Genomic DNA, 17,014 nt, shown 5'->3' with positions numbered 1-17,014 from the left:
AATCAGCACGGTAGCACAAGTGATTAGCACTGTGGCTTCACAGCGCCAGGGTCCCAGGTTCGATTCCGGCTTGGGTCACTGTCTGTGCGGAGTCTGCACATCCTCCCCGTGTGTGCGTGGGTTTCCTCCGGGTGCTCCGGTTTCCTCCCACAGTCCAAAGACGTGCAGGTTAGGTGGATTGGCCATGCTAAAATTACCCGTCGTGTCCATAAGGGTTGGGAGGGGTTATTGGGTTGCGGGGATAAGGTGGAAGTGAGGGATTAATGTGGGTCGGTGCAGACTCGATGGGCCGAATGGCCTCCTTCTGCACTGTATATTCTATGTAATCTATGTATGTAAACGTACCTCAAAGGGAAAGGATGGCCCCTTTGGAGCGAATTCTGTGAAAATGAGGAAACAGGTCCCGGGAATATCGGATATACTTGGTGGGAGAACCTGAGCGAAATCCATAAGAAAAGCTTGGGAAAAGCTCGCAAGCCGATGGCAATCGTGTCCTGTTTGGTACAATTGCGAGGCACAGAGGAGGTCGTTCGGACGTTCTGTAGAGAGATAGAGGAGGCACATCAAATGAGCAAGGTCGATGTGAGCGAGATGAAGAAAGAAAACGTAGAATTAAGAAGGAAGTTAGCAGCAAAGGACGGAAAGGTGGATGATGCCAAGTGGGCACACCAGTCTTGTCTGGCGCATTAAAGCAGCTTCCAATCCCAGTACGAAAAGGCCTATCAGGACACGCAACGTGCAGTCCTGGTACGAGAGGAAACAGAGAAGCAGGTAGAGGCATTGCAAAGGCAGTGTAGCGACCTGAAGGCAGCATTAAGAGCACTCCATACTACCACCACGGAGCAAAGACAAAGCTCATTAGACCACGCAAAGTGCCGGAAGCAGTTTGCAGAACTGCAATCTCTGCTTTCAGTTCAAAAAGGATTCCAGGAAACCTTTGGATCACAGTTAGATGAGGAAGACGGCCCTGATTGGGAAGAATTGAGTGAGACAACGCAGAGATATGTTCAGGGACCATGTGTGCAGGGAAAGCCCCAGAAGAGAAAAGAGCCTCAACCCCCCACAGAGCAGATAGTTCAGGCTCCAGTGAACCCAGTCACCACCCACTGCACAGCCACATCGGACGACACAGAATTTCTGTACACCACCCCCTTAACAGTGACCCAATTACGGGACGCGTGCGATAAAATCAAACCGTTCCTCCCCACATCAGACCCCCACCACTTCTTTGCCAGAGTAAAACAGCAGGCTACCATGTACGGCCTGGATGAGCGAGAGCAAGTAAAGCTCACCGTTTTGAGTTTAGACCCTTCGGTCGTAGCAGCCCTTCCCGACCCACAGAATGTAGGAGGAGGCACCCTTGCAGAAATGCATACTAGACGCGATCAGCTACAACAGAGGTGACCCCGTAGAAGGCCTGAATAAGTGCAGGCAGGAAAAGACAGAACACCCCACAGCGTTTGCTGGACGCCTGTGGATTCATTTCACAGCAGTTTTTGGAAATTTAGAATGCGCCCCTTTGTCCCAAGACGATATGGCCAAATGGACCCGCACCCTTATCCCCCATGGCACAGCGGCAGGACAAAAAGCCTGTACGAATTATGATCCCTCAGAGGAAGCCCACAATGAGAAATGGGTTTTAAAACGATTGTCCCGCACCTGGGAGCAATCTGTCCAAAACAAACCCGTAATTAAGAAACCCGAAGAACAGCAGGCAGAGGTAGATAGCTACACAGTTAAGACGCAGCAGAACCCCGCATGGGTAAACGAAGGAAGGAACAGCCCCCCACAGAAACCACAGGAATGTTACAATTGCGGACAATTAGGACATTACGCACGAGAATGTCAAGCCCCCCTGAAACAGCAACGGAATCAGCCCACAAATGCCCCCCGAAACCGCAAAGACACCAACAGCCCCAACCCCCCACCCAGGGAACCATACCCAAGGGAACAATGCACCAGAGAACCTGCTCCACCTTATGTGCCCCAGGGGTCATGTTACAACTGTGGGCAGTCAGGACACTTCGCCCGAGATTGCAGGAGACTCCCACCAGCTAGACTAGCCCCCAGATATGAAAGAGAACACCACCCACAGCAGCTACAATGTTCCAGCTGCCCCATACAAACTGTGAGCGCTTACCCACCACTTCTCCTGGCAGGGACACCTCAGCAAGGCCACTTCATTTTTATTTCACTCCTCCTTCCTCTCTTCTTCGGCCACACTACACTGCCTCCATATGCTAGTTACACCCCAGTCCAAATGTGATTTACGATGACCTTTCTGATGAAACCTGCAGCATGTTTGTTTAATGTTGTTTGTTACTGTTATTGTTAAATGTTGTTTTGTCAGATCGGAAATTTTTTCCACGGCCCCATGCCTTATTTGTCTGCAGAAACCTTTGAGAACTTGCCAGCACACTCATCGGCCGAAACCGCTGGGAGCTTGCCAGACCCCCGTTCAGAACTGATCTTCTGGTTCGAAGGAAGAACCTTTACGGCAACCCCCCCACAATGACTACATTTCTTGCCCGTTCTTGTCGGTTGCTCAGGCAGTGGAGAAACGGCATTGGTCTCCGCCCTGCCTGAGGACCCCCCTTGGGTAGAGAACACACGGCATTGGTCGCCGTCCTACCCGGGGATTCCATCCAATTCTTACCCGTCGCGGCCCATACGCACCTCATTTCGACACTTTTGGTTCAAAAAGTTTTGTTTTGTTTTCAGGCGACCCTTAGGTTGCCATCCCTATGCTATTTACATCCTCAAACATTTGGATGGTAAATCGCGCAGCCTGCGAGACGGCTCGCACTGTTTCAGTATTTTTAAGTGTTTGAATATTCGGGTTTTTTTTAAAATGAGGGAGCCACACATGGTGACAAATTGTAAAGGGAGAATTCGCACTGAAGGACGGACATACTAACAGACGAGATATTAAACCAAGATAGTAACAGACACTATGCTTGATCCCACAGAACCCCAGAAGCTCCAGGAAAAGAGACAAAACAAAGCGATTGAATAAACTCGGTTTGTTCTCACTGGAACGAAGGAGGTTGAGGGGCGACCTGATAGAGGTATACAAAATTATGAGGGGCATAGACAGAGTGGATAGTCAGAGGCTTTTCCCCAGGGTAGAGGGGTCAATTACTAGGGGGCATAGGTTTAAGGTGAGAGGGGCAAGGTTTAGAGTAGATGTACGAGGCAAGTTTTTTACGCAGAGGGTAGTGGGTGCCTGGAACTCACTACCGGAGGAGGTAGTGGAAGCAGGGACGATAGGGACATTTAAGGGGCATCTTGACAAATATATGAATAGGATGGGAATAGAAGGATACGGACCCAGGAAGTGTAGAAGATTGTAGTTTAGTCGGGCAGTATGGTCGGCACGGGCTTGGAGGGCCGAAGGGCCTGTTCCTGTGCTGTACATTTCTTTGTTCTTTGTTCTTTGAAGAGAAGAGAAGAGAAAGAAGAACCATGAGGACATCCTCCATGTTGCTCATCACCCTAATGAACATTTGGTTGCACGCAAACGCAAACCCCCTGACCCCAACCTCCCCCCCCCCCTCCCCCCATCCGTTAATGATTCACTCCCCCATAGCACCCAGAGCCCAGTCACAAGCAACACCACACCATCTTGGTGTGACAGGTTTATAACCTGGTACTCCCTGTCCTACTTAATAGAATCCCTACTAGTATTGGCGATACTCTGCAGCATCGTGCAGACTATCCGCATGGGGAAATGGAGAAGGAGAGCCTACTGCGCTTGCACCCCGGTATATAGGATACGATCCCCTATTTTCGGTTATGACCAGACCCCCGACCCCCGCGACCTCTAATAAAGGACATTCGTTTGCGTTCCTTTTGTGAATAAAGAAATGTGTTTTATGAGCGATTGTACAATCCTGAGCTTGACTGCTAAGCCAGGAAAAATGTGAATAACGCTGCTATGATTTTGTTTGTATCAGTAAGAAAGTTAGTATGATTGAATGTTTGAGTGAGTGTAGTGAGGACAGTTAGAGGAACCGTTTTTCTTATTTTGTAGTGCATGTCCCTGTTTTGATATAGCGCTACTTAGAATGTTAGTTAAAATTTTCTTGCATAGTTATGGTCAGTGTAGAGGCCACAGAAGAGTGCTCGCAGGGTCAGGGAATGAAGACAATGCAGTTATGTGATCCTTCACGCTTCGCGTTAGGATCACAAGGAGGGAGTGTAGCCACCTGAGTTGGCCACTTCCCAATTTAAAATGGAGAACCACAAAGGCTAAGGGAAATTCAGCCAACACAGGCAAAGATTAGCAAATACAGAAATCATGTATATTGAAACCTGTAAGGAACCAGACAGCACTGAAACCAGCAGTCATCTACATAGTAATGCAGCAGCCACCTACATAGTAATGTGCGATCCCAAGGCACAATGGCAACTGTTAAGGTAAACAAAGCCAAGCCAGACTTCTCGGCGCCAGCAGGAGCCATGACAAAGGAAGGCCAACGGACATTTAGGGACCGCCCAGTGATCTGGGAACCGCTCCAGCATTGGAGAAATCGTCCAAGTGATCGGAAAGTAGTCCAATCACTTGGAACCAGGTACGGGGGTCCGCCACTAAGGGCGGGAAGCCCCTGGAGACTATAAAGTAAAGGCCCCAAGTTCAAATCGTCCTTCTTTGGCAGGGTCACTCAGCAACTTGAACCAACCCTTGACAGTGACCTGTCTTGTTGCCTCCAAGCAAGTAAGTCTCAAGTCAACGCTCGCTACGAGATAGGCGCTCCTAGCTACCAGTCCATACCAGCTTTTGAATCCCGCAGACTCAGGACCTGAACGAAAGGCCATTTGTTCCCCTGACCTGGTGGGCCAGTCCGAAGCTAAGTATAGGCCTGTTAGTTATAGAAGTAGCCTAGAAAGTAGAGTTTATGCATGAGTAGCGATTTACTGTGCATAATAAATGTGTTTTGATTTGAATCTTACTAATTGGTGTGTTGAGTTATTGATCATTACTTGAACTTGAACCTCGTGGCGGTATCATAAAGATACCAGGCGACTCTAGAGCAAAGGTTATAAAACAGAGCCAATTGACCCAACCAAAAGTTAGCAACAACCTATAGAGGTTCCAATCAATATTTGGAAAGTTAAAGTCACCCATGACAACTACCCTGATAGAAAACCCCTAACAATGTGATCGCTCCTTTCCTATTTCTAACTTCGGCCCATATTACCTCAGTTGGCAGATCCCCTTTGAATTGCCTTTCTGCAGCCGTTAAACTATCCTTGATTAACAATGCTACCCCTCCACCTCTTTTACCACCTTCCCTACTCTTACTGAAACATCTATACCCCGGAACTTCTGACAGCCATTCCTGTCCCTGTTCTAACCATGTCTCCGTAATGGCCACAACATCGTAATCCCAAGTACCAATCCACGCTCCAAGTTCACCTACCTTATTCCGGATGCTCCTTGCATTGAAGTAGACACACTTCAACCCACCTTTCTGTCTGCCAGTACGCTCCTGTGACCTTGATACCCTCCTCAGTACCTCACTACTCTCAACACTGGCTTCTGGACTACAGCTCATTTTCCCATCCTCCTGACAAATTAGTTTAAACCCCCCCCCCCTCCCCCCGAAGAGCCGTAGCAAATTTACCTCCCAGGATATTGGTGCCCCCCTGGTTCAGGTGCTCCAATTATCCACGTAACTGAAACCCTCCCTCCTACACCATCCCTGCAGCCACATGTTTCTCTGCACTCTCTCCCTGTTCCTCACCTCGCTAGCACATGGCACCGGCAACAAACCAGAGATGACAACATGGTTTGTCCTGGCTCTCAGCTTCCACCCTAGCTCCCTAAATTCCTGTTTTAAATCCCCGTCCCTTCTCTTCCCTATGTCGTTGGTACCGATGTGTACCACGACTTGTGACTGTTCCCCCTCCCCCTTAAGGATTCTGAAAACACGGTCCGAGACATCACGGACCCTGGCACCCAGTAGGCAACATACCATCCGTGAGTCTCTTTCGTTGCCACAGAACCGTCTATCTGTCCCTCTAAAAACCAAGTCCCCAATAACTATCGCTCTCCTGCTCTCCCTCCTTCCCTTCTGAGCAACAGGGATGGACTCAGTGCTGGAGATCCGTTCACCATGGCTTACCCCTGGTAGGTCGTCCCCCTCATCAGTATCCAAAGTGGTATACTTGTTACTGAGGGGAACGATCACAGAGGATCCCTGCACTGACTGCTTCCTCCCAGCCCCTCTCACCGTCACCCATCTATTTTGATTCTTCAGAGTAACTACATCCCTGAAGCTACTATTTATGACCACCTCTGCCTCCCGAATGATCCGAAGTTCATCCAGCTCCTGCTCCCTAATGCAGTTTCTGAGGAGCTGGAGATGGGTGCACTTCCCACAGGTGAAATCAGCAGGGACATTGACGGCGTCCCTCACCTCAAACATTCTGCAGGAGGAACATTGCACTGCCTTCCCTGTCATCCCCTCTAGATAAAACAAGAAAAAGAAAGAAAGAGCTTACCTGTTATTCACTCTACCCCTTAGGTTAGAGGAGGTGGAAGGGTGGGGGACACTACAAGTGTAGTGCCTAGGGTTTAGGAACCGCCCAACTTAAATACAGGTAAAAATAAAACACTTAACCAGCAACAACTGCGCCCCGCACAAGAACAACAATCAGCTGTTATTGGCCCGCGCAAACAATTTAAATATTTACTACTTACCCAGCAGTCACTCTGTCCTCACTCCGACCGGATTCAGCTGGAAACTCCCAACAGTAAGTTTTTTTAAAAATGTACTCCCCTTCTCAGCAAGCACTCACTCAGCAACCACTGTCACTTGACAACAGCTCCTCCACAAACCACCTTCTAGATACAGTGACCGCAATACACTGATGCAAATTCTCCCCACAACAGCCAATCAGCAGCTCTGCTCTGCAGCTCTCTGCGGGATGCTTGCCTTCACTTGAACATGAAGCGTGTTTTGATCAGGTACACGTTCTGGATACAATGACCGTAATGCACTGATGCAAATTTTACCCACAACAGCCAATCAGCAGCTCCGCTCTGCTGCCATCTGGAGACAGGAGTCAGGCCTTTGCAGCGAGTTAGCATCACTCTCCTGCCTTGCTTGTATGTTGACCTGCTGATAGTGCCGACATAGGCCCATCACCCTGGAGTGGTGTTACACAGACCCTGAGAGGGGGGAACAGGGTGGCCATATGTGGGGAAGGGGAGTAGTGGGGAATGAGTATGTGTAGAAGAAGGAGTGGGAGGGGAATGGGTGGGGATACAGGAAAATGGGGGGCTGATTGGAGGGGATGGGACTGTGGGGAGGGGGTGGGGAATTGAGCTGATGGACACAGTCTCATCCTTGGAGAAGCTGGAGATGATGAGGGCTTTCCTGGCATGCCGCACTCTTGCTGCCGCCTGTCCTCCATCTTCCTGGACTGCCTCACCCTCCTCAGGTCCGCCCTCCCGATCTCCTGGACTGCCTCACCCTCTTCCTCAGATGAGACCACATGACCCTCCACCTCCTCCTGCTCCTCCTTCCCGCTGCTGTGCCAGATTGTGGAGGACACAGCAGACCACGACAAAGCGAGAGACCCTCCGAGGTGTGCACTGCAAGTAACCGCCAGTGCACCAAGGCATCAGAACCACATTTTCAGCAGCACAATGCTCAACAACAGCACAGGTGGCAATGTGGACTCATTATAACGGGCCTCTGCCTTGGTCTCAGGCCTCCACACCGGCGCCATGAGCCAGGACCTCAGTGGGTATCCCTTGTCCTCCCTGAACCAACCCGTAATCCTTTGGTGGTCCTCGAAGAAACCGGGGCGTACTCTCGCTTCAGAGGGCAGGAGCATCACGAAAGTGGCGCCGCCCCGATTTGGTCGGGAACTGTGATTCTCCGGCTGATCGCCGAACGCGTTTCCGGCGTTGGCAACTGGAGAATCTAGCCCCTGATTTGTGCCTTGTAGATGTTGGACAGGCTTTGCAAAGTCAGCAGGTGAATTAGCTGCCTAGCCTCTGACCTGCTTTTGTAGCCATAGTATTTATATGATTAGTCCAGTTCAGTTTCTGGTCAATGGTAACCGGTGCATTATTGGTAGGCTACTGTTTCCTACGATACAACAGTCGCAATGAAATAGAATCATAGAATCACTGCAGTGCAGAAGGAGGCCATTCAGCCCATTGAGTCTGCCATTCAGCCCATTGAGTCTGCACAGGGTACTCTATCTAGGGTCAGACCCCCACCCTATCTCCTTAACCCAGTAACCAACCTAACCTCTAAACTTTTTTGGACACTAAGGGATAATTGATCATGGCTAATCATCATGGCTAATCCATCTAACCTGCTCATCTTTGGACTGGGAGGAAACCGGAGCACCTGGAGGAAACCCACTCAGACACGGGGAGAAAGCACTGGGCTAAATCGCTGGCTTTGAAAGCAGACCAAGGCAGGCCAGCAGCACGGTTCGATTCCCGTAACATCCTCCCCGAACAGGCGCTGGAATGTGGCGACTCGGTGCTTTTCACAGTAACTTAATTTGAAGCCTACTTGTGAGAATAAGCGATTTTCATTTTTCAAGTGCGAACTCCACACAGACTGTCACCCGAGACCGGAATTGAACCCAGTTCCCTGGAGCTGTGAGGCAGCAGTGCTAACCACTGTGCCATCGTGCCGCCCCGTAAATACTTCAAAAATTACTTTTAAGAGACCTCCCTGTTCATTTCCTTTGTTCCCATTTTCTTTTCTTTTATTATTTTTGGTCTGTGGACCCATAATCAGAATGTGCCTTTAAGCAAAGGACTCGAGCTGAAGCAGTCTGCTTGTCAAGACATTCTGCTCCCAGGTCTTGTTTTGGAAAGGAGAAACAGACTCGTTGGCACTGAGTGATTCTTGGGAACCAGCTTTGGAGGACGTTGGTTCAACCCAACCGGTGAGTTTTCATGGGATAGTGTTCTGCCTTACAACAGTCAGCGATTGGATCCTGAGTGATGCTTTCTGAGAGAGCTGGGCAGAAGTGATTAGACCTGGAAGGAGAAGGAACACATTCCATCTCTTTCCCTTTTGCTAAAAGAACTGCTTTATTGTTCTAAAACCAGTTGGTGCCTGGCACATCTTTGTTGTAAACTTGAAATGATCCTGAATCTACAGAAAAGGTAGACAATCTTGCCAGAAGCCTCTGGACCCTCGAAGGAAGAGGAACTGGTGCATCCCATATTTTCTTTGCCTTCCCATTACTAGCTGTGCCTTGGCCCTAAGCTTTGAAATTCCCTCTCCAACCCCTACTTGCTACCTCTTTCCTTGTGTTGATTAAAATGTGTGTTGATTACAATCCTGTGAAGCCTGTTAATGTTAAAGGTGGCTTGTGACTGCATCAACATTGTTTTTAAAGCACTCAGGATTTTGCCAGCCATTAATCCTCAAATAGTTTATTTTTGGTTAGTCGCATGTACGTCCCTCCATATTTGTTACAGACTCATCAATGTGCTTACAGATGCAGCCAAGGCAATGAGGAATGTCCTATCTTACTATCAGAAGATTCAACCCTCCCACGGCTGTCTTTCAGACACAAACTATTTGCTGTTGGTTCCACTGGTGCAGGTCTCCATAGCAACTACTCCTCGAAACACAACACTCAGTTTGCTGAGCACCCTTTTGGTTGAAGAATATTTAACATTGATGGAGTGGTGGGAACGGTACTCGAAGGTCCAGGCTAACCAGGTATGTTGAAGAGAAAAAAAATCAATTTATAAATTCAAATTAGAATAAGACATCTTTAATGCTGAAAGTAAGTAAAACCAATTATGACATCTTTGCTTAGGAAGATTGTAGACTTTGTTTGCACTGAGTGCTGAATTTGGGTGCATTTGAGTGCTATAGTGAGTGTTTGGTGACTGAGGGAGTCAGGTGAGGAGGGAGTAAGGTGCTCCTTTCATTTCATTTCATACATTTCCTCAAAGAGCGTAAAGGGAGCCGGGAGTTTGCAGAGAGTGCAGCTGACTGGGAGCAGAGTCGGAGTTCCAGTTGGTCCACAGGGCAGCTATATTCTGTAAGGTAAGAGGGGATGGAGGCTAGGGCAGTTGCATGCTCCTCCTGTAGGATGTGGGTGGTGAGGGATACCACCTGTGTCGCCGCTGACTATACCTGCGAGAAGTACACCCAACTCCAGCTCCTCAGAGATCGTGTTAGGGAACTGGAGCTGGAGCTGGATGAACTTCAGATCATCCGGGAGGCAGAGGGGGTGATAGAGAAGAGTTACAGAGAGGTAGCCACACCCAAGGTACAGGACAAGAGTAGCTGGGTTACAGTCAGGGGAAAGAAAACGAACGGGCAGACAGTGCAGGGATCCCTCGTGGCCGTTCCCCTTCAGAACAAGTATACCGTTTTGGATGCTGTTGGGGGGGGATGACCTACCGGGGGAAGGCCCTGGCGGCCAGGTCTCTGGCACTGAGTCTGGCCCTGTGGCTCAGAAGGGAAAGGGGGAGAATAGAAAAGCAATAGTGATAGGAGATTCAATGGTTAGGAGAATAGATAGGAGATTCTGTGGTCGCGAGCGAGACTCCCGGAAGATATGTTGCCTCCCGGGTGCCAATGCCAGGGATGTCTCGGATCGAGTCTACAGGATTCTTAAGGGGGAGGGGGAGCAACCAGAAGTCGTGGTGCACATAGGCACCAACGACATAGCTAAGAAAAGGGATGAGGATCTCAAAAGTGATTTTAGAGAGTTAGGTTGGAAGCTAAAGAGCAGGACAAGCAGAGTAGTGATCTCAGGATTGCTACCGGTGCCACGTGCAAGTGAGGCAAGGAACAGAGAGTGAGTGCAGCTGAACACGTGGCTACAGGGCTGGTGCAAGAGGGAAGGCTTCAGATATGTGGATCATTGGGATATCTTCGGGGGAAGGTGGAACCTGTGCATGAAGGACGGATTGCACCTAAACTGGAGGGGCACCAATATCCTGAGTGGGAGGTTTGCTAGAGCTCTTCGGGAGGGTTTAAACTAGTTTGGCAGAGGGATGGGAACCAGAGTTATGGATCAGAGGATAGGGTAGCTGTAGAACAGGCAGAAATAGTTTCCAGCAAGTCTGTGAGGAAGGATAGACAGTTGATAGGGCAAAGTTGTACTCAGTGGAACGGGTTAAAGTGTGTCTGTTTCAATGCAAGGAGTGTCAGGAATAAGGGAGATAAGCTTAGAGCATGGATCAGTACTTGGAACTACGATGTTGTGGCTATTACGGAGACATGGATTTCACAGGGGCAGGAATGGTTGTTAGATGTTACGGGATTTAGATGTTTTAAGAAGAATAGGTAGGGAGGTAAAAGAGGAGGGGGAGGAACTTCCGGTTGCGGTGATGCCGAGCTAGCCGCACGTTTCGGCGGCTCCAGCTCCGATGGACCTTCGGGCTCTTTTAAGAGCCCCAAAGGGGAATTTTTCGACTACGCGACCCGGTGTGGGGTGTGTGGGAAGGGAGTCCCCCCCGAATGAAGAAGGAAAAAATCGGCGGCTGCAGCCGGAGGAATCATCGACCAAAAGGTCAGAGGGAGAGAAAAACAAAATGGCGGCGGAGAAAGCGCAGGCGGCATGGGGGCCTGAGCAGGACGAAATCGTGAGACGGTGCGTGGAGCTGCTGAAGAGGGAGGTACTGACCCTGATGCTACAGGCAATTGAGGGGCTCAAGGAGACATTAAAGACCCAGGAGACTGAGCTCCGCGTGGTGGAGCAGAAGGTGACAGATGTTGAGGACGAGATCCTGGGCCTGGCGGTTAAGACTCAGACGCACGAGGCACTTCATAAAAAGTGTGCGGAAAGGATTGAGGCCCTAGAAAACGGAGCGCGAAGGAAGAACCTTAGGATACTAGGTCTCCCTGAGGGTGTGGAAGGAGTGGACTGTGGAGCGTACGCGAGTAAGATGCTGAGCTCACTGATGGGTGCTGAGGCCCCTGCGGGCCCCATGGAGGTGGAGTGGGCAAATCGGATTCCGGCGAGAAGACCAAAAGCGGGAGAACCACCGAGGGCGATAATCGTGCGATTTTACCGCCTTAAGGACAGAGAAGAGGTCCTGAGATGGGCTAAAAAGGTGCGGAGTAGCAGATGGGAGAATGCTGTGGTACGGATATACCAGGATTGGAGTGCGGAGGTGGCGAGAAGGAGGGCGAGCTTCAACCGAGCCAAAGAGGTGTTGCATAAAAGGAAGGTGAAGTTTGGGATGCTGCAGCCGGCAAGACTATGGGTCACGTATCAGGAGAGACACTATTATTTCGAGACGGCGGAGGAAGCATGGTCCTTCATCAAAGAAGAGAAATTGGACCGGAACTGAGGGACTGATGCTGCAGGGAATTGTTATTGTTATTGTTTTTGTTAATGTTATGGTGGAAGTTAATTGAAACAGGGAAGGGGGGAGACATTGGGGAAATGTGGGCACCGGTGAGGGGGGAAAGACGGGACATAGTCGGAGAATGGGGAATGGGAGGGGGAGGGGAAAGGGAGCTGCGCCATAAGAGGCGGGTCAGGTAAAGGGATGTTCCCGCGCCAGAAAGAATAAGGTGGGAAGACAGGCGCAAGGCGGATGGGAGTTCCCCCACACGGGGGGGGTCGAGGAGTGAGCAGGAGTAGCCGGGGTCAGTTGAAGTCAGCTGACTTACGGAAGTGGTATGGGGGGAGCAATCAAGCTAGATAGGGATCTAGCGGGGGGGGGGACAACTGGGTTGCTGCTGCGGAAATCCAAAAGGAAATGGCTAAAGAGTGGGTGAGCGGGGATGGTGTGCGAGGCTGGGGGAGCGAGCGGGAGCGCGGAGGCGGGATATGGGACTGGCCTAGAGAAGGTAATGGCTAGTCGACACGGGAGGGGGGCAGGTAGCCCCCTAGTGAGGCTGATCACGTGGAACGTGAGAGGCCTGAACGGACCGATAAAAAGGGCCCGAGCGCTCGCGCATTTGAAAGGACTAAGGGCAGACGTGGCTATGCTCCAAGAAACCATGTCCCATGTCCATAAAGTGTACTCCCGGATAGATTTTTTTGTTTTGGGAAAGTCGCTGATCTCTAGGGTGGAAGAAGCTGAGTACTCAGCCATAGCAGTTTCGGATCATGCCCCACATTGGGTGGACCTGGAAGTAGGTGAGGACAGGGAACAGAGAACACTCTGGCGATTAGATGTGGGACTGATGGCGGATGAGGGAGTGTGTGCAAGAGTGCGGGGGTGTATTGAGAGATACCTGGAGGTCAATGACGACGGCGAGGTCCCTGTGGGAGTGGTCTGGGAAGCATTAAAAGCGGTGGTCAGAGGAGAGCTGATCTCAATTGGGGCCCACAAAAGGAAAACAGAGGTCAAGGAAAGGGAAAGATTACTGGGGGAGATTTTAAGGGTGGACAGGGAATTTGCAGAGACCCCGGAGGAGGAGTTGTACAGGGAGAGGAGACGACTCCAGATGGAGTTTGACCTTCTGACCACCAGAAAGGCGGAGATACTGTGGAGGAAGGCACAGGGGAGGAGGTATGAATATGGGGAAAAGGCTAGTCGCCTGTTGGCGCACCAATTGCGAAAGAGGGCAGCAGCGAGGGAGATAGGAGGAATTAGAGACGAAAGGGGAGACACGGTGCGAAGAGCAGGAAAGATAAATGAGGTGTTCAAGACCTTCTATGAGGAACTGTATAGGTCTCAACCCCCAGAGGGAGATGAGGGGATGAGGCAGTTCCTGGGCCAATTGAGGTTCCCGGAAGTGGAGGAGCAGGAGGTGGCAGGCCTGGGGGCACCGATTAAGGTGGACGAGGTTATTAAGGGACTGGGAAGCATGCAAGCAGGGAAGGCCCCGGGGCCAGACGGGTTCCCGGTGGAATATTACAGAAAATATGTGGACTTGTTCGCCCCGTTAATGGCGAGGACGTTCAATGAGGCCAGGGAAGGGGGGACTCTACCCCCGATGATGTCGGAGGCGACGATATCGCTAATTTTGAAGAGGGACAAAGATCCGTTGCAGTGCGGGTCCTATAGACCTATTTCACGATTGAACGTGGACGCCAAATTGCTGGCAAAGGTACTGGCATCGAGGATAGAGGACTGTGTCCCGGGGGTGGTGCACGAAGACCAGACAGGGTTCGTAAAAGGGAGACATTTGAATGTTAACGTGCGACGACTATTAGGGGTGATAATGATGCCCACAGTGGAGGGGGAGGCAGAGATAGTGGCGGCAATGGACGCAGAGAAGGCATTTGATAGGGTGGAGTGGGAGTATTTATGGGAAGTGTTAAGGAGGTTTGGGTTTGGGAACGGGTTTATTAGCTGGGTTAGACTTCTTTATGGGGCACCAACGGCAAGCGTAGTTACAGGTCGACATAGATCGGAGTATTTCCGATTATATAGGGGAACAAGGCAGGGATGCCCGCTGTCTCCATTGTTGTTTGCGTTGGCAATTGAACCTCTGGCCATGGCGTTGAGAGACTCCAGGAAATGGAGAGGGGTGATTAGAGGGGGAGAAGAACACCGAGTCTCGTTATACGCAGATGACCTATTGTTATACGTGTCGGACCCAGCGGGGGGGATGATAGAGGTTATGAGAATTTTGAGGAGGTTCGGGGAATTCTCAGGGTATAGGCTAAACATGGGGAAGAGTGAATTATTTGTGAGACAACCAGGGGACCAGAGTAGAGAGATAGAAGGCTTACCGTTAAGGAAAGTGGAAAGAAACTTCCAATACCTGGGGATTCAGATCGCTAGGAGCTGGGGAACCTTGCACAGACTTAATCTGACACGGCTGGTAGAACAAATGGAGGAGGACTGCAGCCTCTGTCGCTGGCAGGCAGGGTGCAGGCAATTAAGATGATGGTCCGCCCGAGGTTCTTATTTGTATTTCAATGTCTCCCTATATTAATCACCAGGACCTTTTTTAATAAAATAGATAGGAGCATCATGAGCTTCGTGTGGGCAGGGAAAGTTCCGAGAGTAAGAAGGGGGTTCCTTCAGCGTAGTAGGGACAGAGGAGGACTGGCACTACCGAACTTGGGTGATTACTATTGGGCCGCCAATGTGGCAATGATACGTAGATGGATGATGGAGGGTGAGGGAGCGGCGTGGAAAAGACTGGAGAGAAAGTCCTGTAAAGGGACGAGTTTAGAGGCGCTGGTGACGGCGCCGCTACCGTTCTCACCTAAAAAGTATACCACGAACCCGGTGGTGGCGGCAACACTGAACATATGGGAACAGTGGAGGCGACAGTGAGGGGTGCGGGGAGCCCTGGTGGGGTCCTCTATCAGGAACAACCATAGGTTCGCCCCAGGAAGAATGGATGGAGGATTTCAGAGCTGGTACCAGTCGGGAATTAGGAAGGTGGGAGATTTATTTATAGATGGGACTTTTGCGAGTTTGGGAGCATTGGAGGAAAAGTATAAGTTGCCCCGGGGAAATTTTTTGAGATATATGCAGGTGAGGGCATTTACTAGACAACAGGTGAGGGAATTTCCGTTGCTCCCGACACAGGGGATACAGGACAGGGTGCTTTCAGGGGTGTGGGTCGGAGAGGGCAAGGTGGCAAAGAGATGAGGGAAGAGGGGGAGGAGTCGGTGGGTGAACTAAAGGGAAAGTGGGAAGAAGAATTAGGGGAGGAGATAGAGGAGGGTATGTGGGCGGATGCCCTAAGCAGGGTAAATTCCTCTTCCTCATGCGCCAGGCTTAGCCTGATTCAATTTAAGGTGCTACATAGAGCACACATAACGGGGGCAAGATTGAGCAGGTTCTTTGGAGTGGAGGACAAATGCGGGAGGTGTGGCGGGAGCCCGGCAAACCACGCACATATGTTTTGGGCGTGCCCGGCACTGGAAGGGTATTGGAAGGGAGTGACGGGAGTGAGTTCGCAAGTGGTGAAGGCCCGGGTCAAACCAGGCTGGGGGTTAGCTCTATTTGGAGTTGCGGAAGAGCCGGGAGTGCAGGAGGCGAAAGAGGCCGATGTCGTGGCCTTTGCGTCTCTAGTAGCCCGGCGCAGGATCCTACTCATGTGGAAGGAGGCGAAACCCCCCGGACTGGAGACCTGGGTAAATGATATGGCGGGGTTTATTAAACTGGAGCAGATAAAGTTTGCCCTGAGAGGATCGGCTCAAGGGTTCACCAGGCGGTGGCAGCCATTTCTCGACTACCTAGGGGAACGTTAGAGGGGAGATAGATGACCAGCAGCAGCAGCCCAGGGGGAAGGGGAGGGGGAGGGGGTTAGTTTAGGTCAATGGATAATGGGGTTTTGTTACCTGTGTATTGTTAAAAATTTCTGCTTTGTTATTGTTTTGTTTGCTTTGTAAGAGGGAAAAATGTTGTTTAGAAAAATTTTTCAATAAAATATATTTTTTTTTAAAAAGAGGAGGGGGAGTGGCACTGTTAATTAGGGAGTGCACCACAGCTGCAGGAAAGGAGGTAGTTGAGGAGGGTTTGTCTACTGAGTCAGTATGGGTGGAAGTCAGAAACAAGAAAGGAGCAGTCACTTTATTGGGAGTTTTCTATAGACCCCCCCAATAGCAGCAGAGAGAGCGAGGAACAGATTGGGCATCAGATCTTGGAAAAGTGCAGAAGTAACAGAGTTGTTGTCATGGGTGACTTCAACTTCCCTAATATTGACTGGAACCTCCTTAGTGCAAATGGTTTGGATGGAGCAGATTTTGTCAGGTGTGTACAGGAAGGATTCCTGACTCAATATGTAGATAGGCCGACTAGGGGGGGGGAGGACATATTGGACTTGGTGCTCGGCAACAAACCAGGCCAGGTGTCAGATGTCTCGGTGGGAGAGCATTTCGGTGACAGTGACCACAACTCCTTGGCCTTTACCGCAGTCATGGAGAGGGATAGGAACACACAGTATGGGAAGGTATTTAATTGGGGGAGGGGAAATTATGCTGCTATTAGACAGGAGCTGAGGAGCATAAATTGGGAACAGATGTTCTCAGGGAAATGCACAACAGTAATGTGGGGATTGTTTAAGAAGCACTTGCTGCGAGTGCTGGATAGTTTTGTCCCACTGAGACGAGGAAGGAATGGTAAGGTGAAGGAGCC

The 17,014-nt window shown here is 50.4% G+C and overlaps 1 protein-coding gene across 9 annotated transcripts in view; it reads left to right on the top strand.

Annotated features, from left to right (window-relative positions):
• Window positions 1–17,014, top strand: part of LOC140387046 (uncharacterized) — a 262,462-nt gene that overhangs the window by 81,221 nt on the left and 164,227 nt on the right. For 8 of the 9 annotated variants that reach the window (XM_072470055.1, XM_072470052.1, XM_072470056.1 and 5 more), the window contains one exon: window positions 9,487–9,713. In XM_072470055.1, the coding sequence (XP_072326156.1) occupies window positions 9,487–9,713 (227 nt within the window). The remainder of the gene's footprint in view (window positions 1–9,486; window positions 9,714–17,014) is intronic. The other variant, XM_072470051.1, reaches the window with a different exon arrangement.

This window comes from Scyliorhinus torazame, chromosome 12 (genome assembly GCF_047496885.1).
Source record: "Scyliorhinus torazame isolate Kashiwa2021f chromosome 12, sScyTor2.1, whole genome shotgun sequence".
NCBI classification, from domain to species: Eukaryota; Metazoa; Chordata; class Chondrichthyes; order Carcharhiniformes; family Scyliorhinidae; genus Scyliorhinus; species Scyliorhinus torazame.
The sequence above is the reverse complement of the archived record's forward strand: the minus strand, read 5'-3'. Positions and strand labels throughout refer to the sequence as shown.